This window comes from Chenopodium quinoa, unplaced genomic scaffold (assembly GCF_001683475.1).
Source record: "Chenopodium quinoa cultivar QQ74 unplaced genomic scaffold, ASM168347v1, whole genome shotgun sequence".
NCBI lineage: Eukaryota > Viridiplantae > Streptophyta > Magnoliopsida > Caryophyllales > Amaranthaceae > Chenopodium > Chenopodium quinoa.
In genome coordinates this window covers 2098398-2122426 of record NW_018742393.1, presented here as the reverse complement: position 1 = coordinate 2122426, position 24029 = coordinate 2098398, and the positions used below count along the sequence as shown (strand labels likewise).

At 38.1% G+C, this 24029-nt stretch overlaps 3 protein-coding genes across 3 annotated transcripts; 2 read left to right on the top strand and 1 right to left on the bottom strand.

The window, feature by feature from the left end:
* Positions 1 to 295: 295 nt before the first annotated feature.
* On the bottom strand, positions 296 to 11255 carry LOC110703632 (probable fructokinase-6, chloroplastic). Its single transcript, XM_021881423.1, has 7 exons — positions 10838 to 11255; positions 9334 to 9545; positions 1996 to 2208; positions 1377 to 1574; positions 1147 to 1284; positions 940 to 1056; positions 296 to 727 (listed from the first exon to the last, which is right to left on the bottom strand). The coding sequence occupies exons 1-7, from the start codon at positions 11001 to 11003 to the stop codon at positions 593 to 595; spliced, it is 1179 nt and encodes a 392-aa protein (XP_021737115.1). The 5' UTR covers positions 11004 to 11255; the 3' UTR covers positions 296 to 592.
* Positions 11256 to 15956: 4701 nt separating this feature from the next.
* On the top strand, positions 15957 to 17593 carry LOC110701949. The gene is made up of 3 exons (XM_021879571.1): positions 15957 to 16415; positions 16495 to 16674; positions 16964 to 17593. Exons 1-3 carry the CDS (start codon positions 15957 to 15959, stop codon positions 17591 to 17593), a joined length of 1269 nt encoding a protein of 422 aa, XP_021735263.1.
* Positions 17594 to 22511: 4918 nt separating this feature from the next.
* On the top strand, positions 22512 to 23819 carry LOC110703620 (probable calcium-binding protein CML18). The gene has a single exon (XM_021881404.1). It carries the CDS (start codon positions 22993 to 22995, stop codon positions 23455 to 23457), a length of 465 nt encoding a protein of 154 aa, XP_021737096.1. The 5' UTR covers positions 22512 to 22992; the 3' UTR covers positions 23458 to 23819.
* The last annotated feature ends 210 nt before the right edge of the window (positions 23820 to 24029 follow it).

The window sequence follows — 24029 nt, the reverse complement described above, 5'->3', positions numbered from 1 at the left end:
GTTTGTACTTCTCTTAGGTTGCGTCTTACCTTAATGAACATTAGTCCATAAGCCTTAAGTTCAGACATAAATGACAGCAAATCAGGGTCTATAGTCCATTATGCATCTGTAATTCTGGATGATGGCTCTCTCTTTCTTTCATGGGTATTAGTAGGGTCGTTAAGCATTTATTTGATGAACGTAAGTATGAAGCAGTTTATCAGGGAATCTCTAACAAAAACTTCGTAAACAGAGTTTATGTAAGAGAACAATTTTTTTAAAAACAAAAACAAAAAAATCTAGCAAAATTTCGGTGTAACTACATAAAATTGAAGCATTTCATTCACAACTCATCAAGGGTAAGGAAAATGTTTGCAAATCATCTCTCAATTGTTTGGAAGAATAGTCAAGATTACAATATGTAAGAAAACTGCCGGCAAATCCTAAGATTGCAGCCACACTAATATTTGGCACGCTAATATACACGACATGCAATAATGCAAGGGCCATTATTTAAACCAAAGTTGACCTTGCAAATAATATTATTAAGCATCATTATGGCCTAAAAATGAGGGAATAGTGGTACAAAAGTTACATGGATTCAACCATAATCTTAAGCCACAGACTTCAGCATTGCATTAAGCACTGCTTCTCTAGTTGGCAGAGCAGGAATCGCACCTCGCTCTGTAACAGTCAATGCACCACAGGCATTGGCAAATCGTAGAGCGTCTCTTAAGCGATCCTCTTCCTGCAAAAGTACCACAAAATATGCGTGACATAATAATATTGTCTCATGGCAGGCATCTTTTACACTTCAATGCACTTTGCTTAGACTTGATTCCACTGTTTTTTTTTTTCCTGACCCTCACCCCACACACAAGGCTCTACAGTCTACACCACCATGCGGCCGGATTCATTTTAACAATTCTCAGTAATAGATATATGGTATCGGAACCTTACCTGAATCAAGTTCGTGTCAGAAGCTAGTTGGGATAGCATTCCAGCAACAAAGGCATCACCCGCACCTGTGGTGTCTACAGCCTCTACCTTCAAACCCTCAATTCTACCGCTAAACTCCTGCAAACATATCACATACAAATACACTGTTTTACCAATAGTTTTTCTTGTTTATTTTGCTTTTCTTTCTCTGCTTTTAGAAAGTCTTACCTTGGTATAATACCTACAGCCTTCTGCTCCCTCGGTCACAAGCAGTAGCTTGAGGTTCTGATGGTATAGTTTACGCACAACATTATCATCATAAGGATCTTCTCCTTGAGTTAAAAAGGAAATCTCTTCCTCGCTTATCTATACCCAAATGAACTGTCAGAGCCATCTTTTACCTTTAAATTTTATAAATAAAACAGTATTTAAGCATGAGGTCACAGTTGGTCTCCAACCTTGATAATATCTGCAGTATCCCAAATGCTAAGGATCCCTTCGCGCGCACTCTCTGCAGATGGCCATAATGGAAGCCTTAAGTTGGGATCATATGAGAGCAGCACGCCAGCATCTCTAGCGGCATTAGCAGCAGCAATGTGAGCTGTTTTGCATGGTTCAGTAATTAAGCTTATTGACCCATAATGAAATATCTTTGCCTGTTGATTGTTAAGTAAATGTAGTATTAGTCAGTAGATAGCTTGTTTTCTTGAAATCACATAAAATCCTTAATCTTAAAGCAGAAAAGCTAAATGCAACATTCAGTTTTCTTACTTTGTTAGAATAATCCATCATTTCCGGTTTCCACCGAAGAATTTTGGATTCTGATCATAGTCCTCAAGAAAATAACATGGAAACAAATTACTTAATGATTCAGCCTTAGTTAAACATGCATGCAATGTTGTGCTTTAGTTTCATAGCATCGGTCACAGTGATTCTCATCAGTACTGTACTGCAATCCATGCACTTCAAGCTCACAAGTCCTAACTTTTCAACAAAAAAATTTGATGTACTTGTATGCACTATATATAGCAAGGTCTCTACATTTAATCAGAAAGGGGTTTTTTTTTTTTTAAATACCTTTCTAATAAGCTCAAAATCAAGCTCGGATTCCTGAAGCAGCATGTCAGCACTAGGATTACGATAGAACATAAATTCACGCTCCCCGTCTTTCCTCAATGTCACGAATGCTAGCGCAGTTCGTGCTCCGGGATCGAATCGCATTCCTTCATTGTTCACATTATTCTCCTTTAGAATATCAGCAAGCATGTACCCAAACTCGTCTTCACCAACCTGCATGTACAGATAATGCAGAAACACAGCAGAAGAGCTTATCTAAGGCAACTGTGCAAATAAACAGCAATATGACAGCAAATTATCACCAAAGATACTAAGAGCAACTAATTCTTGACCCCCCCAAAAATAAAAATGCATTGAAGGAGAAAGCCTTATGTTCAAGTTCAACTATATTTCTGCAATTTGTAGCTTCATGAGTCTTGAGGTGTGACTTGCCCCAAAACAACAAAGTGTTTTAGGCTTTTAGTCCTCACATAGGCGAAGTGGGGGAAACATGGAGCATCACATAATGACTAAACTGAGTGTTGTGCAATAGCTATAGTCTAATAGTTGTGTCTAGATTTGTGAGTGAGCTCCTTGAATTACCACAATTTTCTATTAAATTCAGCCACAAAGTCCATTCTAGGACTAATAATAACATCATGCAAGTCTTAAGACACTAAAGATATCCAAGAAAGTTTTTGCTGTACAAATTGCAATAGATAATTCTGTATAGGACGTAACAATCAAATTATCCATACACTCAGTCACACAGTTATATCTAACTGCTGCAATGAAGTCTGTTGTGCTTGAGATACTAGAATCATGAACTGTCACAAGCCTCATCATTCATGGTAAAACTAAAAGTAGTTTAGCAAAGCATTTAAATTCTGGAGCAAAATGTATGATTCAGGTTTTCACCCATAAACAAGACTCATGTAACAGGATTAAATACATATACCAATATGAATTATGTGTAATAGACTAACTTACCGCAATTATAATTTAAGACAATTTGCAAGAACCAAAGCTTAAACTTGAGTATTTGATTCACTGATGATTGAATTACAAGGGATAGGCATAACTTGAGGTTATGAATCTCACAGTAGCTTGAGGCCACAAGTCTCTCATGTGTTTTCACTAAATTCTCGATAGTCTCTACTGTCCCCTAACTACAATACATATACTCAAGACTTAACTAGAACATGTGACATTAATTAACTAAAATAGAAACCCACAAAGGTTATGATTAAAGGAGGCTGCCTTCTTTCCTCAACTTCCCCTTAATTGGCCTTGTCCTGTTGTTCATTGTTCCTTCTCACAATTGACCCTTGCTGCTGCCCCTGTTTTGCGCGCCTGGAGTACACCAAAAGTGGTGGTTGAATTGGTCCGATAGCTTTGTTGACCTTATTGACCCGTTCCATAACATCACAGGCAGCCTCCTTTAATCATAACCTTTGTGGGTTTCTATTTTAGTTAATTAATGTCACATGTTCTAGTTAAGTCTTGAGTATATGTATTGTAGTTAGGGGACAGTAGAGACTATCGAGAATTTAGTGAAAACACATGAGAGACTTGTGGCCTCAAGCTACTGTGAGATTCATAACCTCAAGTTATGCCTATCCCTTGTAATTCAATCATCAGTGAATCAAATACTCAAGTTTAAGCTTTGGTTCTTGCAAATTGTCTTAAATTATAATTGCGGTAAGTTAGTCTATTACAAACTTGGTATCAGAGCGGTGGTCCTGCGGCCGTGGTCACCGGAATCCACCACCCCCCTTTTAAGCCAAAAAAAAAAAAAAAAAAAAAAAGAGAGAGATGGAAAACAGCACCTCGCAGAGGGTGGACGCCCTGGAGGGAACGCTGGCAGACCTGAAAGCCCAGATGGCTACCATCGTGGAGAAACTACAAACCCCGGACGACAACCTGTCGCGAGCAGTAACAGCAGCCGTAAGGGCTGCCATGGAGGAGGAGAGACAAAAAATCGCGGAGGAAAGGAAGAAAACCGAGGAGAACGTAACAGCCGCCGTTGATAAGGTGGAGGAACGTTTGATTCGCTTCCGATCCACGGTCGATACACAAGCCGCAATCGATCGCCAGAAGATCACCAAATTACAGGAGGAACTGGAGAAAACGAGGCAACCTCAAGCACAAGGAATGCAGCAACCTATTCGGTGGTGGAAGAGAACAGCCCGCGATTGGGTGGGGGGAATAACCTCACGCCAGGTAGAGAGAAGCCGTACGAAGAGCAAGACTGGCCGCACTTTGAACAAGGGGATTGGCGCTGGAGAGGAGCCAGAGAGGGCGGCGGCGGTGGCGGAGGCGGTCACTGGAAGCACCGGAAGTTGGAGATGCCACTCTTCGACGGGTCAGACCCCGATAATTGGACGGCGAAGGCCGAAATGTACTTTGATTTTTACAAATTGACGGAGAAGGAAAAGATGGAGGTAGCGGTAGTGGCGATGGATGGAGCCGCTCTGAAATGGTTCCAGTGGGAGCAAAAGCGGCGGCCTTTTTATGGGTGGCCGGACCTCAAGCAGAGGGCCTTGAGCGAATTCCGACCTTCCCACTCGGGAACGCTCCACGAACAGTGGCTGGCGGTGACGCAAGAAGGGTCGGGGTCGGTGGCAGAATACCGTCGGAAATTCATTGAGATGGCGGCGCCGCTAGAGGACGTGCCGGAGAGTATCATGTTAGGGCAATTCATCCACGGGTTGAACAGGGAAGTGAAATCGGAGCTGAGACTCCTCAACCCGCCTAACCTTGAAAGAGCCATGGAAATGGCAGGAAGAATAGAAGAGAAGAATTGGGTTCAGCTGGGAAAGAAGCCATTAAGTAATTGGAGAGGTGGGTCAACGGCTGGGCCCTCAAACTCTCTGGCCCAATGCAAGGCAACCCAACCTTCAGTAAAGGAGGCCTCATAGCTTCCTACGGGCTGCCCAGCAGCAGCAGTGGGCCGCCCAAACCCTGGCCAAGGCTCCTGAGTCCCAAGGGTCCGTGAATTTGGGTCGGGCCACGTCGGGCCCAAGTCAAAGTGTTTCCGGGGTTACGAGGAGGTTGACCGAGAGTGAGTTAGCAGAAAGGAGGGCAAAAGGGTTGTGCTTTAAGTGTGATGAAAGGTGGGGTGTAGGGCATCGTTGTAAGAGAAAGGAGCTTAGTGTGTTGTTAGTCGCGGAGGGTGAAGTCGAGTTGGAGGACGAAGGGCCGGAGTTGGGAAGTGACACCCTGTCGGAAGAAGTTGGAGGCATGTCGTTGTGCTCGGTGATCGGGATACACAACCCAAAAACGATGAAGTTGAGGGGAGTAGTAAAAGGGCAAGAAGTAGTGGTGATGATTGATCCCGGGGCTACTCATAATTTTTTAGCTATTTCGGTAGTAGAGCAAGCGGCCATACCCATCTCACAAGGTGGGGAATTTGCGGTATCCTTAGGAAACGGGGATACAATTCGTGGTAGAGGAGTGTGTAAGGGAGTCAAGGTGGAATTGAGGGGAGGTATCACCGTTATTGAGGATTTTTTTCCTCTCACTTTAGGGAGTGCCGAGGTAATTTTAGGAGTTCAATGGCTCGAGAAGTTAGGTCCGGTGGTGACTAATTGGCGTACTCACATCATGAAGTTCAACATCGGAGGTGTGCCGGTGACCCTTACCGGAGACCCTACTCTCGAAAAGACCCAAGTTTCGTTAAAGGCCATGGTGAGGGTGCTTAAAAAAGAGAAGTTAGGCCTTTGGGTCGAATTCAACCAAGCTGAAACACAAGAAATGGGCCCAACTGAAGTTAGCCCACCTTCTTACTTGATGAATGTCTTGGGCCAATTTAAAGGGGTCTTCAATATGCCTAATGGGCTGCCACCAGAAAGGGGCCATGAGCATTCCATTGTTCTTAAAGATGGGGTCGACCCAATTAGTGTGAGATCATATAGATTCCCACAAATTCAAAAGGATGAAGTTGAAAGGCTTATCCGGGAAATGCTCGAATCCGGGATTATCAAACCGTCTTCTAGCCCCTTCTCAAGTCCGGTTTTACTCGTGAAAAAAAAAGATGGCTCGTGGAGGTTTTGTGTAGATTACCGGGCCCTCAACAAGGAAACCGTTCCCGATAAATATCCAATCCCGGTTATTGATGAGCTATTAGACGAGTTACATGGAGCAACGGTTTTCTCCAAGCTCGATTTGAAATCCGGTTATCATCAAATCCGGGTTCGACCGAGCGATACTCACAAGACGGCTTTTCGGACACACGAGGGGCATTATGAGTTCCTCGTGATGCCTTTCGGCCTCACAAATGCGCCGGCGACGTTTCAATCACTTATGAACGACGTTTTTCGGCCATATTTAAGGAAGTTTGTTTTGGTCTTTTTCGATGATATTTTAATATATAGTAAGGCAGTGGAAGAGCACGTCCATCATTTACAGTTGGTCCTTCAAAAGTTGGAAGAAAATCAATTATATGCAAATTATAAGAAATGCGAATTTGGGAAGGGTGAAATTGCATATCTTGGTCATGTCATATCGAAGCAGGGAGTTTCCATGGATGGAGATAAAATTCGATCCATTGTAGAGTGGAAAACCCCGAGGAATCTCCGTGAGCTTAGGGGATTTTTGGGATTAACGGGTTATTATCGCAAGTTTGTCAAACACTATGCTCAGATTGCCGGCCCCCTCACGGCTCAATTGAAGAAAGAAAATTACGGATGGACGGGAGAAGCCACGGCAGCGTTCACCGCCATGACCACAGCCCCGGTCCTGGCTGTTCCTGATTTCCGCGAAGGTTTCGTGGTGGAAACCGACGCCTCCGGATACGGATTGGGGGCAGTAATGATGCAGCGAGATCGCCCAATTGCTTTCTTTAGTAAACTCTTGGGGGTGCGAGCTCGGGCCAAATCGATTTATGAGAAGGAGTTAATGGCTATCTCATTGGCGGTGGCGAAGTGGCGCCATTATCTATTGGGTCGATCATTCGTTGTGCGCACGGATCAGCAGAGCCTCAAGTACTTAACTGAGCAGCGAGAAGTGAGTAGTGAATACCAGAGGTGGCTTCGGAAACTCGTGGGGTTCGATTTCACCATTCAGTATAAACCGGGCACCGCCAACAGGGTGGCTGATGCGTTGTCACGCAAGGATGAAGCTCTGGTTATCAAACCAGTGAAGGGGACGAAGAAAGAAGATGAAGTGGTTGAGTTTGGGTCTTTAGTTCACTCTTGTTATGTGGACTGGACTGATCTTGAGAAGGAGCTGGAGAATGATAAAGGATTGGGCCAGATTATGTTGGGCTTGAAACAAGGGAAAGAAGGGCCTAAAGGGTTTCACATTGAAGGGGATAGACTCTTTTATAAAGATCGTATTGTATTGCCTAACCATTCAAAATATATTGCTTTACTTTTGCAGGAGTATCACAGTACCCCCATTGGTGGCCATGACGGTGAGCTCAAGACCTATCTCCGGCTCACCGCCGATTGGTTTTGGGCCGGGATGAGGAAAGATGTGGCTAAATTTGTTCGGGAATGCGATGTTTGTCAACGAAGCAAGACTATCACTAAGCGGCCGTTGGGATTGCTCCAACCGCTCCCTATTCCCGAGGCCGTTTGGGAGGAAATTTCAATGGACTTCGTGGAGGGTCTTCCCTTATCCCGAGGAAGCGACGCGGTGTTAGTAGTGGTGGATCGCTTGTCGAAGTATGCCCATTTCATTGGTCTCAAACACCCCTTTAACGCCCTCAAAGTAGCAGATTTCTTTGTCAAAGAAGTTGTCCGACTTCATGGATTTCCGGCATCCATTGTGTCGGATCGAGATCGAGTCTTCATGAGTATATTCTGGAAGGAGTTGTTTTGATTGCAAGGAACGCATCTCCGAAGAAGCACGTCCTACCATCCTCAAACCGATGGTCAAACGGAGATCGTGAACAAGAGCCTGGAGATGTATTTGCGATGTTTCATTGCGGAAAAACCAAAGAGTTGGGCTCGATGGCTCCCGTGGGCGGAGTATTCTTATAACACCTCACCCCACACCTCTACTAAGATGACACCTTTTCGAGTGGTTTACGGGAGAGATCCACCCAAGCTGTGGCGTTTGAGGGCTGGTCAAACCATGGTTAGCAGTCTTGAAGAAATGTTAATGGAGAGGGATGCGATATTGGACGAGCTGCGATTGAATTTGAACCGAGCCCAGCAAGTAATGAAGGGTTACGCGGACAAACAAAGGAAGGATGAGGAATTTTCGATTGGGGAAAGAGTGTTCCTTAAATTGCAACCTTATCGTCAGAAATCACTTGCGAAGAGACCATTTGAGAAGTTGGCTGCCAGATTCTATGGGCCTTTTGAAATTTTGGAGCGCATTGGCAGAGTAGCTTATAAACTACAACTACCACCACATTGCAAGATCCATCCCGTGTTTCACATCTCACAACTCAAGCGAGCATTAGGGGACTCTACCTGCCCGCCCACGATTCCACCCCAACTCTCCCCCGACTTGGAATTGTTGGTGGAACCAGCAGAATTGCTTGAGGTGCGCACCATTAAGAAAGGACCTGTTTTCGTGCTTGAAGTGCTGCTCACTTGGAAGGGTTTGCCAGCGCATGATGCTACTTGGGAAGAGTTCGATGCAGTCAATGAGCGCTTTCCCTCCTTCCACCTTGAGGACAAGGTGAAGCTCACAGGGGGGAGTGATGTTATGGAACGGGTCAATAAGGTCAACAAAGCTATCGGACCAATTCAACCACCACTTTTGGTGTACTCCAGGCGCGCAAAACAGGGGCAGCAGAAAGGGTCAATTGTGAGAAGGAACAATGAACAACAGGACAAGGCCAATTAAGGGGAAGTTGAGGAAAGAAGGCAGCCTCCTTTAATCATAACCTTTGTGGGTTTCTATTTTAGTTAATTAATGTCACATGTTCTAGTTAAGTCTTGAGTATATGTATTGTAGTTAGGGGACAGTAGAGACTATCGAGAATTTAGTGAAAACACATGAGAGACTTGTGGCCTCAAGCTACTGTGAGATTCATAACCTCAAGTTATGCCTATCCCTTGTAATTCAATCATCAGTGAATCAAATACTCAAGTTTAAGCTTTGGTTCTTGCAAATTGTCTTAAATTATAATTGCGGTAAGTTAGTCTATTACATTATGTTACAAATATTGAGAATTTGATATTCATTCTCCTCTAGTCATTAGAAACAGATGGTTTTACTCGTTAGAAACAGGACAGTCTTGTGCAGGATACTGAGGTAAATTTAGCTCTGCTTCAAATGATAAAATTCAAAGTACAGGATATTGAAAGTTTATAAAGGAAAAGCTGTGAAATTAACTGAAAAGCAGTGATTACATGAAACAATGGAACGTGCAGCACAGTAACAAGGAGGGATTGTTACCTTGCCTATGAATGCAGATGCACCGCCTAGACGAGCAATTCCAACAGCAACATTGGCAGGGGCACCACCGGGAGCCTTCTTAAATGCAGGTGCTTCGGCCAAGGAAAGCCCACTTGTTGAGGGCACAAAATCAATAAGCATTTCCCCGAAGCAAACCACAAGGGAGGACTCACTTGCTTCAAATGAACCATTATTTCCTGGTTGTGCCCTAGCTACAAAAGATGAAATAATAAACATTGGAAGGATCAATATCATAATCAACAACATATCAAATAAGAGGAGAAAAAAGATCATGTACACAAGATTAAGCACCACCCCCACATCTTCGATATATCAAATAATCAAACTTGTCAATATTAGGAACTATACCCCAGAAGACCAGAATAGAAGGGGAAAGCAACAACATGATATATAAAGATAACTGTTGCGGTATGAAGTTTGGAGGCAATGCTAACGCAAGAATAGAGTTGTAGGATGATATATATCTAGTAGAGAAAAGGAAAGAGAGGATAAAAGTACCAAGAAATTTGCACAACGGTTCACAATCAGAAGTGGAAATTGTGATATGTATACCCATAAAGGCCATAACTATAAAACTTACTATGCTTTGATAAGCCTAGCATAGCACAGGAAAGAAAAAGAAAAAGAAAAAATCAATAGTTTAGCAGAATTATTACCAATTCTCTACTACTTACTACTTTTCCCTTTTCCCTTTCCCTTGAGCCCATTTCATATAAGCTAATGACATTTCCTCTTTTCCCTTGAGCCCATTTCATACCAAAACTGCAAATCAATAGTTATAACTTATAACTAAAAAAGATATTTACTATAAAGTCTATCAAAATGCCCGAAAAGCAAATGCTGATCAATCATTGCTAAAGCCTTTTAATAGTATCAACTATCAACACTTTTGCTAAAGCCATTGCTGAAATTGGTTTCAGCCAAAGTTAAACTTTATGCATTGACTACTATACTAGATTCGATCTGAAAATACTAATTAAAGCAATTTCAATTCATCTATAGAAGTACCCATGTCAACAAAAATTACTTTTATAGGCGATCATCAATCCAAGGTCCAAAATTTATAGTTTATCAACTAATAATCAAAGTTAAAGTTAATCTTTATCAACTCAAACACAATTAGAATTTTTGCAAACCCCAAATCAATTACCCATCAATGGTTTGTTTTACCCTAAAATTCCAAACCCTTTTTTTTTTTTTTTGCAACATAATCCAGTATCAACTCTCAATTATCACGTGAATTTCAAGGGAAATCAATTTCAAAATCACGTCATTTGTACTTTTAAAAAAAAAATAAAAAAAATAAAAAAAACAAGGGCAAAATTACCATTTTTTGTTTTTTTAACAACCTCAACTAATTCATGTTCATAATATAACTACTAATAACTGTCACATTGATAAACACAAACTCACTAAACTTGACAAAATAATCTAAGAAATCTAAATTAAATTAAATATATTTATTTGAGAAAGAATTTGGTACCTTTCAAGATACAACGGCGGCCGGAATCAGTAGACGGCGGAGCAACAAAAGTTCCGGGAAATTCTCGCCGGAAAAAGACGGCGGCGCCAGGAAATTTAGAGGGTGAAGAATAATCAGATTTGGAAGAGAGAGAAGTGAAGTGAAAAGGGGATAAATACAGAGCCATTAAATATATTTTAGAATATAATTTACAAGTAGTACAAAATTATAAATTATGCTATTATATGGTTAATTTCAAGAAAATAAAATGCAAAAATATGATAGTGATTGAGCTGAAAATATGAGTGAGATAAATTGGGAAGAATTTGGAGTGAGTTTGAGTAAGAGCTTGAGAGTGTTGACTTGATTGAGAAAGCCTTGTTTGGAGATGAGGAGGTGGATGGTTTTGTTCAGGTGGGGGAAGCAAAATTCTGGCTATTGTTTTTTGGATTTTCATTTTTTAAAAATAAAAAATAGAAATCTAAGATATTTTGATTGATTTGAAATTCTTAGGTTTTGTGGAGCATTATGTTTGACTTTTTTCAAATAAAAATAAATTCAAGTAATACAAATCTAGTCATTAACATATTCTCAACATAAAAAATTATATAAGTAGAAAAGTAGAAAACTATCTTAAAATAATTCAACTTTTAGAGATGTGTACCACATAACGGATAAAAAACAATATTTCACAAAATCATAGGAAATACAAAAGATGCACAAGCTAAAGTACTCAAAGGTTGTAAAGATAATTAATATAAAGAAATAAAAAAAATTAAAAGATGAACTTATATGTAATCTACTCCGTCTCATATTACAAGTGCTTAAAGTAATAATTTAGGGTATTGTCTGGACAAATACAATGGTTTCTCTAATAAAATAAATAATGGGTTAGTGTGGCTTAAAGTCCATAAGATCAATCAACTTCAATTCGTCTCAATGCATGATTAGTTTCTAGATACTGTAGTAGATACTTGCATGTTGTACTAAAAATAGTGAATGTTCAAGAAACTTCTAGATTAATGTAGCAATTTATAAAGAAGTTTCTGACTCTTCCTCCATACCACCAAAACATCGACTATAAATACGAGTATTGGGCGGCGCGATCCACCACAAATAATCCTCCAAGACTATGATCTTCTACTCCATATTATATTAACTAGATGGAAATTCGTGCGGTGCACGATTTTTTCCTTTAATATTTTTAATTATTTGATTTATTGTATTTAATAATTTCAGACAAAATTACAAAAGTTTAATATTTTTTATTGTTTACTATAATTTATAATGAATTTATTAAATATAAATAAATGGTAAATATGATATTTTTTTCCATTATATAAAATCTTTGATGTGAAATGATAAATTTTTAATAGTTTAAATCCTAAATCATTATTCAATATTTTACAATATCTTTTATTTTGATAGAATCACCAACCTCGTCTACAACCAACCTAAATTGAACCGTGAAATGTTAGCCAAATTGAAATTGATATAAATTAAATCTTTACGTCTATATAAAATAAATCAATATATTTACCAATAAATGAAAAATTGTTGCGGTATAAAATCAAATCTATGCATTGGAAGTTTTTCATCATCTCCAAAAATAACTAAAGTCATCCATATATTAAGTATACAACATCTAATCGTATGTCATTACATAAACAAATAATCGTTAAGTATCTAAATACAAAGTAACTAATAATTACAGATATAAATTTAAATATAAGATTTTTAAAATTACCCACACATTGATGACCTAAAACTAACACAAAATTTGCTTGATGGGGTTTTGTATTGATACGAAATTTTATTTGTGTCGTATGATGTGTTAGATCTGCATGTAAAAAAACATTTAGTAAATAAAACATAAACATATAATCGTTGAGTATCCCAAATTAATACAATGTAAGTAATAATTAGAAATACTAATTTAAACATAGGATTTTAAAAATTAAGCTAAAAATTACCCGGCCATTGATGACCAAAAATTAACACTAAATTACTAACACAAAATTCGCTTGATGGAGTTTTTTATTGATACGAAATTTTTTTTGTGTCGTATGATGTGTCAATTTATAATGGTAGGTATCACAAATTTTAATTTAATTATAATTAACAATCATCTAAGATTTTTAATTATTTAATTTATTGTTTATCATTTAAATATTTTTTAGTATATTTTTTTTGGATTTCTTATACTCGTAGTATTGAATTAATAAATTTATCTTTTCCTAAATTTTTACTTTATTTTTTTCATTAAAATAATTTAATTCGTGGATTATAATCTACGTGGCATTAAAATTTTAGATATATCAAATCTAATTCGTTACTTTTATCTAGGTGGCGACATAATTTTTTATTTCAAAAATAAAATACAAATCTTTCTTCTTATTGGTCGAAATAATATCTTTTCTTACGTGGCGCTCCGAATGCTCTCCAAAAATGCCTACTTTATATATATATATATATATATATATATATTATATATATATATATATATATATATATATATATATATTTCTTAAGTGATTTTATAGGGATAATCTCAATGATAACCCCCTATAATTGCTACGCACCAATGGTAACCCTTCTTTTTTTGGATTATACAAAATGACACCACTTTTCTGTTTTCTCCTAATAATAACATTAATGATGGTTTTTTAACTTAAAATTAAACCATGGTTAAGCAAAATAGCGAAAAGACAAGAATGCCCCCCTTTTATTTCACCCAACCTTCCGTTTTGCATTCCCTCCATTTATTTCTCTTTCTCCTTCTTTCTCCCTCATCATAATTCATCATCTTCTTCCCTGTGATAGCTTTCCCATCAAGGGTTCATCGAGACACAAAAAAACGCAGAGCATTGAATGCCAGTGTATAATACCATAAAAAAAGGCGGTGATACCCTAATTTTGTGATTTCAACAATTACGAGTAGGGTATTGAAGTTTGGGCTAAGGATCGGAGGTACCTGGTGAAAGATCGAATCTTTCTGCATCTTCTTGCCAAAAAGAAGCTCAGATATGCATTAAAAAACCCTAATTTTTAAATAACATTTGAGTTGTGCATGTTATGTACTCTGTTTTGGCATGATCGTTTTGTTGCATGTTTAATGTGGTTTTGTTCAAGTATTATGCCCTAAATTGAAAATGTATGTTGTCTTGTTTACTGATTTTGTGTTATGGACTTGCTTGTCTGTGTTTGTGCTTAGAATATGGTATGGTGTTAGAATGAGTGATGCAGTGGTGTTGAGGTTTCAGTATAAGGGTGTTGAGGTTGATGTGGTAGTTGAGGATATTGACACAGTCAACCTAGTTGACCTAGTGATAGAGTATTGGGATAAAGCTATTGAGAGTAAAAAAACCAATGCCAAAACATGCTAGTTTTGTTTATGTTCACAAAATGAAACATGTGGACTTGATTACTGATCAAGACTTGATGAAAATGTTTGCTAACTAAATGGAAGAGACCTTATATATATATATGGGTGGGTGAGGCTAATTCACCAAATGAGTTACTGAAGGCTGCTAGGACTTTGAGGGCAAGTAGAATAGCTGCTGATTTGAAACAAAGTGTGGGACAGTTGGGTACAACAGAATGTGATCCTGAAAAGGGAATCCCTAGGAGAAGTCTAAGGAATCTAGAGGGTAGTTCAAGTCAACCTGTGATAGATGTTGAGAGTCCTACGAAACTAACCCCTAGGAGAAACATTTCATCCAATGTCAGAGAACCTGCAGACTCAGTTCCAGATCCTATTCCTGAACCTGTTAATGAGGGAGATAATGAAGCTGATGATGAAAGTAGTGGTGAACCTGTTAATGAGGGAGATAATGAAGCTGATGATGAAAGTGATGGTGAACCTGTTGAAAACCCTATAGTTGAAATATATAATGCAGTACCTAGTGATGATACCTGGGCTGATTTGATGAGGGAAATGGAAGAAGAAAAAGAATACATGAGTAGGGGGAGAGGAAGAGGGAGGGGGAGACCTAGAGGGAGAGGTAGGGGGAAATGTAGGGGTAGAGTTAGGGGGGAAGAAGCACCTGTCAGGCTGACAGGAGGTAGGATATGGCATCTTGGACCTAGAAGAGACTTGAAGGCATGGTATAGGAAGCAATTAGAGAATGCAGTAGAGACTGAGGCTGAGAGGTTGGCTAGGGAAAGGTATGAGAAGAGAGAAGAAGAGATGAGGAAAGAACTAGGGTTACCACCTATAGAACAAGCCAAACTAGTGCAGGTACTCAGAAGAAGTCCAAGAAAAAGGTTCCAAACTCATACAGAAGCTAGGATGGATGTGATTGCACCACCTATAACTGAGATGAATGTTATCACAAAGCAAGTTGCAGGGCCCTCTGGGGAGATAGTGACATCTTCTAAATCTTCCAAGACATCTACCACATTTGGTAAGAGAATTCCAAGGACTACAACTAAAAGGAGGGGATTGATTATCAGAACAAGTTATGATGAAGCAACTGAGCCATCAAACCAACTTATTGTGAGTTTAGGTGGAGATGGAGCTGATCTGAGTGATGAAGGGGATGAAGGGGATGGAGGTGAATTTGATTCTAAAGAAGGAGATGATCAGGAAGATCACAATGTAGATCAGGAAAATGAAGATGAAGATGATAATGACACTTTTGATGATGTAGGCCCAGTTGATGACAACTTTGATCCTTGGGAAGGCCCTGTGTGGGATAATGACAATGAAGCTGAAGATTACTTTGCAAACTTGTACAAAAATGGAGAGTTGTACAATGAGGAGGAGTTTGGCAAAATTGTCATCAAACCATGGCAATTATTTACAGATAAACAGCATTTGGGAGATGTTGTGAGGGATTACTGCATACAAAGTGGGTTTTATGTAGTTGTTCTCAAGGCATCTAATATGAGGTGGACGGTTACATATTCTGACATTAACTGTGAATGGAGGCTGCATGCATCTAGGCTTCCTGATGGTGTTACATGGGCAATCAAGTCCATTCAGAACATGGAGCACACTTGTTCTGGTTTAGAGGTGAAGAATCCAATGGTGTCTACCAATTGGGCAGCAAGAGTGTTGATGGAGGAAATAAGAGCCAACAATGATATCTCTGCCAAGACATTGAACTAGTTACTGTGGCAAAGATATGGAGTACAAATGTCTGCAAGTACTGTATACAGGATGAGGTCAAAGGCTCTGAGGGATATTTATGGGGGTCATGACATCTCATATGCCCAACTTCCTGACTACTGTGAAATGGTGAGATCAACAAACCCAGGTTCTTTTGCATTCTGTGCTTGGACACCTCAAGATCATATTGACAGGCCTTTGCAATTCCTAAACATCTTTATATCATTCAAAGGCTGTAAAGATGGGTTGTTAGCTGGCTGTAGGAGCTTTATAGGTGTTGATGGGGCTCACCTAAAGGGGAATTATGGCGGTGTCCTGTTATCTGCAGTGGCACTAGATGCAAACAATGAGCTATTCCCCTTTGCTTGGGCAATTGTATCAGTTGAGGACACAGAGAATTGGAAGTTCTTTCTGTGGCATTTGAAGAACTTGCTCAAAGACAGTGGGAGAGGGGATGAGTGGTGCATTATCTCAGACAGACAGAAGGTATAAAACTTATCCTCAGTTTTATATGTTAGCTTCCTTGAGCATGTGTTTGTCTTATATCTATCTTTTATTTTTTTAGGGTATTGATGCTGCATTAACTGAGTTGTGGCCAAAGGCTGGAAGGAGATATTGCTGCAAGCACCTGGTAAAGAATTGGAAGAAACCATTCCCTGGCCCTTTGATGTTTAGCCTGTTCTGGATGGCTTGTGGGGCATATTCTGAGTTCACATTCAAAAAAGCCATGGAACAGCTACAGAAGGTCAATCCAGCTGCTTTAATATGGCTGTCTAAAGTTGGGCCACAATCAACATGAACCAAGCACAAATTCAATGAGGCTATCAAATGTGATGTAAACAAAAGCAACTTTGTGGAAAGCTTTAATGCCACATTGGGTACTGACAGAGCAAGACCTGTTCTGACTTTGTTAGAAGGTAACATATTCTTTGTTATGTACATGTAATGTGTCTATATTGGTGAATGTAGCATTAACACTTTTGCTTATTACTGTTAGGAATTAGAAGAACAACAATGGTCAGGATGTGCACTAGGAAGCAAGTTCTGCAAATTGGGTAGATGATGACATATGTCCAAACATCAAGGCTAGACTTAAAGTGATAACTCAAGAGTCCAGGTGTTGCAAGGCATACCCTAGTGCTGATGGGTATGAGGTGACTGATGGAAAATCAGTGCTCCCTATCAGTTTTGCTGATAAAAGGTGCCTTTGTGGGGTATGGCAGATCTTTGGAATTCCTTGCAGGCATGGCATGAGAGCCATCTTGCGTGCAAGGATTGATCCAAAACACTTTGTCCATGAATGGTACTATGTGAGAAGGTATAAAGCTGCATATGCTGGTGGAATCAACTCCATCCCTGACAATGATCAATGGCCTGACTTTGACATGCCTAAGATTGAACCTCCTGCCATGAAAAGAGGAGTTGGCAGGCCTTGTAGAGAGAGAAGAAGGGATGAAGATGAAGAAAGGAAGGGCAAGAGAAGCAAAACCATTAAGTGCAGCAACTGTCAATGCTTTGGGCACAACTCAGCTACATGTAAAGGAGGCCCCACTGCAAAACAAGTTGTTGCTGCTTCTGCCTCTACAAAGGGTAAAGGGAAGCAAGCTGATGTTGCTCCTGCTTCTGCCTCTGCAAAGGATAAAGGTAAAAGACCCATGTCCTAATCACAGCCTGCTCCAAAATGGAGGACACTTAGGGGAATTAGGTTCTCAACCCAGCCTCAGTAGATGAAAGTGTTTGTTGTAATTAGCACTGGAAACTGATTTTTTTGGGTATTTGAATCAATTTATTTTGGGTATTTTGGGGGGAACAAGGCATATTAACAGTTGGTTTGTGTACAATTGCTTAAGTTTGGTTTGTGAACAAATTGCTTAAGTTTTAATCTACAAGTATTTCCTTTATGTTTATATTGTGTCCAGCTATATTATATGAACCATTGATACAGTTGAATAACACAGTCACTAAACATAAGAAATTGAATTTGAACAAAATTCTGATTTTATTTAGCTAGGAAGATCAGTACATCATTCAACTACCTACATTGTTGAGGACTAAGTACACACAACCAAAATGCCCTTACATGAAACCCTAATTTCACCTAATTTCCCCCAAATTATCAATCTAGGGTTTACAAAGTCCAAAAATAAACAAATTCACTTAATCAAAGTACATAAAAACCAAATCAAAAAAATCCAAATTGCAATCTTCATCATCTTCTTCCCAAAGCCATCCAAATAACCTTCATCATTCACCTCATCAACAATCCTCACAATATTTTCTTCAGGAACCCACGCAAAAAAGTGACAAGTACTGCATTTGTAGTAGGGCCTGTCTGGATTGGAACGTGTGTTAGAAAAACGCACATCCAGATACCTCTTAAATGAACACTCGCAACAGCGAAGCTTGATTGCTCGAGCTCTTCCCATGGTGGCTGCGTAATTTTGGATGGCGAAGAAGACAACAATGGAGGAAGTTGGGGGAATCAAGGGAGAAAGGGTTTTTATAACCTGTTTGCTGACTTTTGGGGGGGAAAGGTTAACCATGGTTAAATTTATTAAAGATATGTAAGTTAAAAAACCATCATTAATGTTATTATTAGGAGAAAACAGAAAAGTGGTGTCATTTTGTATAATCCAAAAAAAGAAGGGTTACCATTGGTGTGTAGCAATTATAGGGGGTTACCATTGAGAATATCCCGATTTTATATAGTGTATTACTTAATCCAAATATGGGAAAATCCAAATTGATCTCAGTGATAAATCTGTAAATATATCTCCTCTAACCATATAATGTTTTTTTTTTTAAATAACAAAGTGGTGCATAAATCAATGCATAAAGGTGTGAGAGGAGATAAATTGGAATGTTAATCTCAGGGATTAATCTGTGCTCCCTCAAAAAATATTTAGTTAAGAATAATCAAAATTTAGTCATGATGGTTTTATAATGTTATACCTTCAATTTGTATCCGCTTCAACTCTAATATACACCATTTACATCTTTGAGATGTGCATGAAATAATGTAGTATAAGGCATATGAGGTGATTGAGAATTAAATATAATTCTCTATCCCATAAACACAAAATAGTATTAGCATAACTCATAGGTTGAAATCTAAAGAATGTCATTGATCATAATGTTTCATGTACCAAAAAAAAATTGTTTTGTCTCTCTGATGGGGTCAAAGTCTCCTGATGGGGGTGCGTGTGTCATCCATGGTGTTAAATGAAAGCTTTCAGCGGATTACTTGACAAACTGGAGCACCACCAGTCTTCCATTTTTTATTATCTTTTTTCCCCAAATAAATTATCGAGCTAAACTATCCTCTTCTATTTCATCTCATGTCAACCTATCTCATCCCCTATTTCGTTTGTTTTTCTTATCCACTTTCTACGTACCATTGAATTGAATTATGGATTGGAGTATCAAACGTTATTATTGTAGTAAGTTACGTATTGATTTAAAACTAATTTAATAATATACAACGTAACGTTATGCAATTTTTTGGGGTTAAATCCATGCATCGCATGGACACTAACATAGTATATTTGTATAAGTATGGGTCTGGTCCTCTTCTTCACAAAAAAATTGTTAATATAAATGTGAAGGGCTATTAATTATTACCTCTATTTCTAAAAATTCGACCCATATATTCATGTAGTCAAAATTGAATAATTTTGACCAAATTTTATGATTTATAATAAATTAACATATGTAAAATTAAACGGATGAAGTATTTTATTATATACTCGTATATCACTTTACGTGGCCCCACTCATACACACTCACACTTTTTTTTTTTTTACTGTTTACTAAAATATTTTTTTCATTCTTATTCCTTGCTTGTATCTCAAGAGAAACTATTGCGTGCGGATGTCCGCACGCAAATTTTCGTGTGGCTGGCTTGGCTGATATGTTTTACATGTTGGCTGATATGTTTCATGTGTTGCCTGTTGGCTGATATGTTTTTTTTGTTGGCTAATATATTCCTTTTGATGGCTGATATGTTTTTTTTCCCTTTTGTTGGCTGGTATCAGATATCATTTGGCTTATATGTTTCTTTAGTTGGCTGATATATTTATTTTGTTGGCTGATATGTATATTTTAATTGTTGGCTTATAACTTTTATTTTGATGGCTGATATGTTTATTTTGTTAGCTTATATGTTGCTTTTGTTTGCTGATTTCATCCTTTTGTTTGCTGATATGCTTCATTTGTTGGCTGATATGTTCCTTCTATTGACTTATTTATACCTTTTGCTTGCTGATTTCATCCTTTTGTTGGATGATATGTTCCGTCTCTTGGCTGATAAGTACCTTTTGTTGGCTGATATATATTACTCTTATTGGCTAATAGGTTCCTTTTGTTGGCTGATACGTTTTTATTAATGTCTGATATGTCCCTAATATTGACTGATATCAAACATCAATTGGCTAATATGCTTATATTAATGGATGATATGCGTCATTTGTTGGCTAGTATGATTAACAACATAATTTATATTATTAACATAACATATACGAAGCTCTTCTTCTCTTTTTCATCTCCTTCTCTCTCCTCTTTCCCCTCTTTTCCTCTCTTTTTCATTTCCTTCTCTCTCCTCTTTCAATGGAACAATACCACCAACAACACCGACACACCGTCCACTGAACCCAGCCACAATCCTCACCGCCACCCCCTACCGATCCCATCGTCCACCGAACCCACCTCACCCACCAACCACCGCACCACCGAACCACACCCAAACCACCACCACAAATTCGCACCCAAACCACACCCAAACCGCAATCTCCACCACAAAATTGCACCACCAAAATCGCACCCAAACTGCCACCAAACCTTTTGATTTAGATCTAGAAACAAGAAGGAGCAGAGGAGAGAGAGAGAAAGGAGGAGAAGAAGGAGAGAGAAAGAGAAGGCAAAATGGCACGAACGCACGAACTGTTGGGTGCGGACGTCCGCACCCAATAGTTTGTGTTATCTCAATTGTACATCCACTATCAATTTTTTTTTTTTTTTTTTTTTTTTTTTTTTTGTAATTACTAACAAACCCCACTCACTTAATATATTAACAAATTTAAATCAACCACATACAGTTTCGTGTCAATTAAAGTGTTGTAATTTAAAAAAAAAAAACGGAGGGGATACTTGCTCATACTGGTACAATTGTTTTGTAGAATTGTTTTCAATTCAAAATATGCCTCCCTTTTCTTCACTCATAAGGTATCTAACCTGCTAATCTAAATTAAACTAAATTTTAAGGAATTTCATTATGATAAGACAAAATCCTCCTTACAAATTACACATATGAATAAGAGAATTGAACATGTGACCTACCGGCTATCAGGCTATCATATACCGTCTCTCACTGTATACTTGTATAGTGTTTGACATAATGTTTCCCATCTCATGAAATAAATAAAATAAATTGAACTACAACTCCGTTGAGAAAAGCAGATCCGTGAATCGGGTCCGCTAAATCTGGATTTGTGGCCGCTGTGTCACTCACCAATTAAGAAGATAATAAATATGCATACAAACAATAGACTATATACTATAGTATAAGTAAAATTGATTGGAATTGTACCCAAAAAAACGCGTCCAAAAAAAAAGAAGCCGAACCAAAAAGCCCACAGAAAAGTATAGGACCTATAACTACATCACATGGAGCTTCTATTCGAACATGGATCACAATAAATTGGTTGTCTATCCCTTTCGATTAACTGCTTTACTTTTACGTTTTCGGAGTTTATTCACTTTCTAAGGTTTTACTTGCACACACTTCTCGTGTACGTTTTAAAGCCCAAACTTGTCGTTAACTGTTAAGATAAATTACTAACTTTAATATGCTGATCATTTGCTATGATTTTTTTTTTTTTTTTTTTGGTTGAAGATCATTTGCTATGTTTTATTGATTATACTACATTAGTGTATTAATTGGATACATTTGATGTATAATACACATTAATCAACGTAACAATTATTAATTTGTTATATTTTGTGTATTTTTTTCCACTTTCAGTATCTTATATGTAACCCTAAGGGTTTAATATGTCACTATATCATCTTTCTATATATATCCAGACAACTTTATTTTCATAATTTGTACCCGTATAAGTAGAATACCAATTGATACTCTCTTCGTTCTGTAATCATTGACATGCTTTGACTCTTATCACAACATAGTCTGAGCTATGCCTTAATCAAAATGTGTCCATTATTATGAAACGGATGAAAGAGAGCGTGTGTAAGATATGCATAAATTTCAAATGGTTTCTATTATCACGTCCTTTTTATATTAACGATCCTAGTTCTTTAAGTTAGGCTAGATAGGTTGGAGGCAAGCTAGGTTGTGAAGAGGGAGCAATAAAGTACCAAATTATACTGATTGGATTAGGGCTTACTCTCATTAATTTAAGACGTGGGTTAATCGGGGCTTGTATCAGATTGTTAAGGTGTATTTGAAAAGTGAATTTATGTCGCAAAATAGGATAAGTTCATAACAAGTTTGACTAGGTCGTGGACTATAAATTTAGCACATAAACCAGCCTGAAAATTGGATCGCATTGGATTAGTACTAAATTGCAACTTGGGTCGTGGTTAAACAAATAGCTTTGTCCACCACTGGAAGGGAACTAAAAAGAATGATTCAATGATATAATCTGTTGCTTACTTGCTTTGTTCAACCATAACAATATGACACATTATCACATCTCTCCATTTTGAATAATTCTGAAATCATCCATTATTTACATAATTAATAATATAAACCCTAACTGTATAATAAGAGGCAGCAACAGCACTACTACCCCCAAGGCCCCAACTAACTAAAAAAAAAAAACAGAAAAAAAGAATCTAAAAAAATTAAAAAAAATTGATAAATCATATGAAAAGAAAGTTGGTTATTACTCAACCGCGTCTTCCTAAAACCGCGTCTTCTCCAACTATAAAACAACTCCATCACTACCTTCCCAAAAAAACCTTTTAATCTCCCCTTTTTCTCTCTCCTCTCCTCAACTTTCTCTCTCCTCTCAACCCTCACTTTCTCTCTCCTCTCGTCTCATCAATGTCGAAAAACTCTACTTCAAATTCAAATCCTCAGAGAAAATCTCAAACAGAAATCGAGATAATCTTCCAGAAATTCGACAAAAACGGCGACGGAAAGATCTCGGCGTCGGAACTTAAATCTCTTTTACAAGCCCTAGGATCGGAAACACCGCCAGAAGAAGTGAAGAAGATGATGGATGAGATGGACAAAGACGGCGACGGTTTCGTCGATCTAACTGAATTCTCCGAGTTTCACGCCGGATCTGGCGGCAATGCCGGCTCCACTAAGGAACTTCAAGAAGCTTTCAGTTTATACGATAAAGATGGCAACGGTAAGATTTCAGCGCGTGAGTTATACGATGTTTTGAAGAGTTTAGGTGAGAAATGTTCATTGAAAGATTGTAAGAAGATGATTCAGTCTGTTGATGCTGATGGTGATGGTCATGTCGATTTCGAGGAGTTTAAGAAGATGATGGCCGCTTGATTCATTGATTGAATTGATCGATGAAATCGTTCGTTATTCTAGAGAGAGAAAGAAGAAGATTAATTGTGTATAGGTGATGATTTTTAATTTTAATTTTAATTACTACTTTTTTTTAAGTGTAATTTTTTGATTGTTAATTAGTGGTTAAATATACTACTGCTAGTTAATGGTTTCTTAATTAACGTTTTTTAGGGATTTAAGAAGGGAAAAGTATTCTTGTGAATACACTTTGCTTGCTAACTGGTTTTAGTTTAATTTCTCATTTTAATTCGTAATACTCTTTTGTTTATTTTATTCTAATTGTGGAGTTATTCTATTTAGATTCAGTTAGGTTTTCTTTAATCAATTGATCAATTTCTAAATATGAGTTAAGAAATATTGTGTTTTACGATCAATTTTGTCGATTTTAGTGCTTGATTCGTGATGGGATTCATTTATGGTATGGAATTGACAGACACGGTGTATATTTGACAATCGTGTAATCGATATGGGAGCTAGTAGGCTACTTGTGACAATTGTAATATAGAATTATAACGTGTATTTGGGGTAAGATTTTAACGTGTGAACTACAT

Coding starts and splice junctions, on each gene's coding strand:
- LOC110703632 (XM_021881423.1), bottom strand. CDS start 11,003: ATGGCTCTGTATTTATCCCCTTTTCACTTCACTTCTCTCTCTTCCAAA. Junction 1,575..1,995: donor ATTTTGAGCTTATTAGAAAG/GTATTTAAAAAA, acceptor AACAATCAACAG/GCAAAGATATTTCATTATGG. Junction 728..939: donor CTGACACGAACTTGATTCAG/GTAAGGTTCCGA, acceptor GTACTTTTGCAG/GAAGAGGATCGCTTAAGAGA.
- LOC110701949 (XM_021879571.1), top strand. CDS start 15,957: ATGTCTGCAAGTACTGTATACAGGATGAGGTCAAAGGCTCTGAGGGAT. Junction 16,416..16,494: donor TTATCTCAGACAGACAGAAG/GTATAAAACTTA, acceptor TTATTTTTTTAG/GGTATTGATGCTGCATTAAC. Junction 16,675..16,963: donor CCATGGAACAGCTACAGAAG/GTCAATCCAGCT, acceptor GATGTGCACTAG/GAAGCAAGTTCTGCAAATTG.
- LOC110703620 (XM_021881404.1), top strand. CDS start 22,993: ATGTCGAAAAACTCTACTTCAAATTCAAATCCTCAGAGAAAATCTCAA.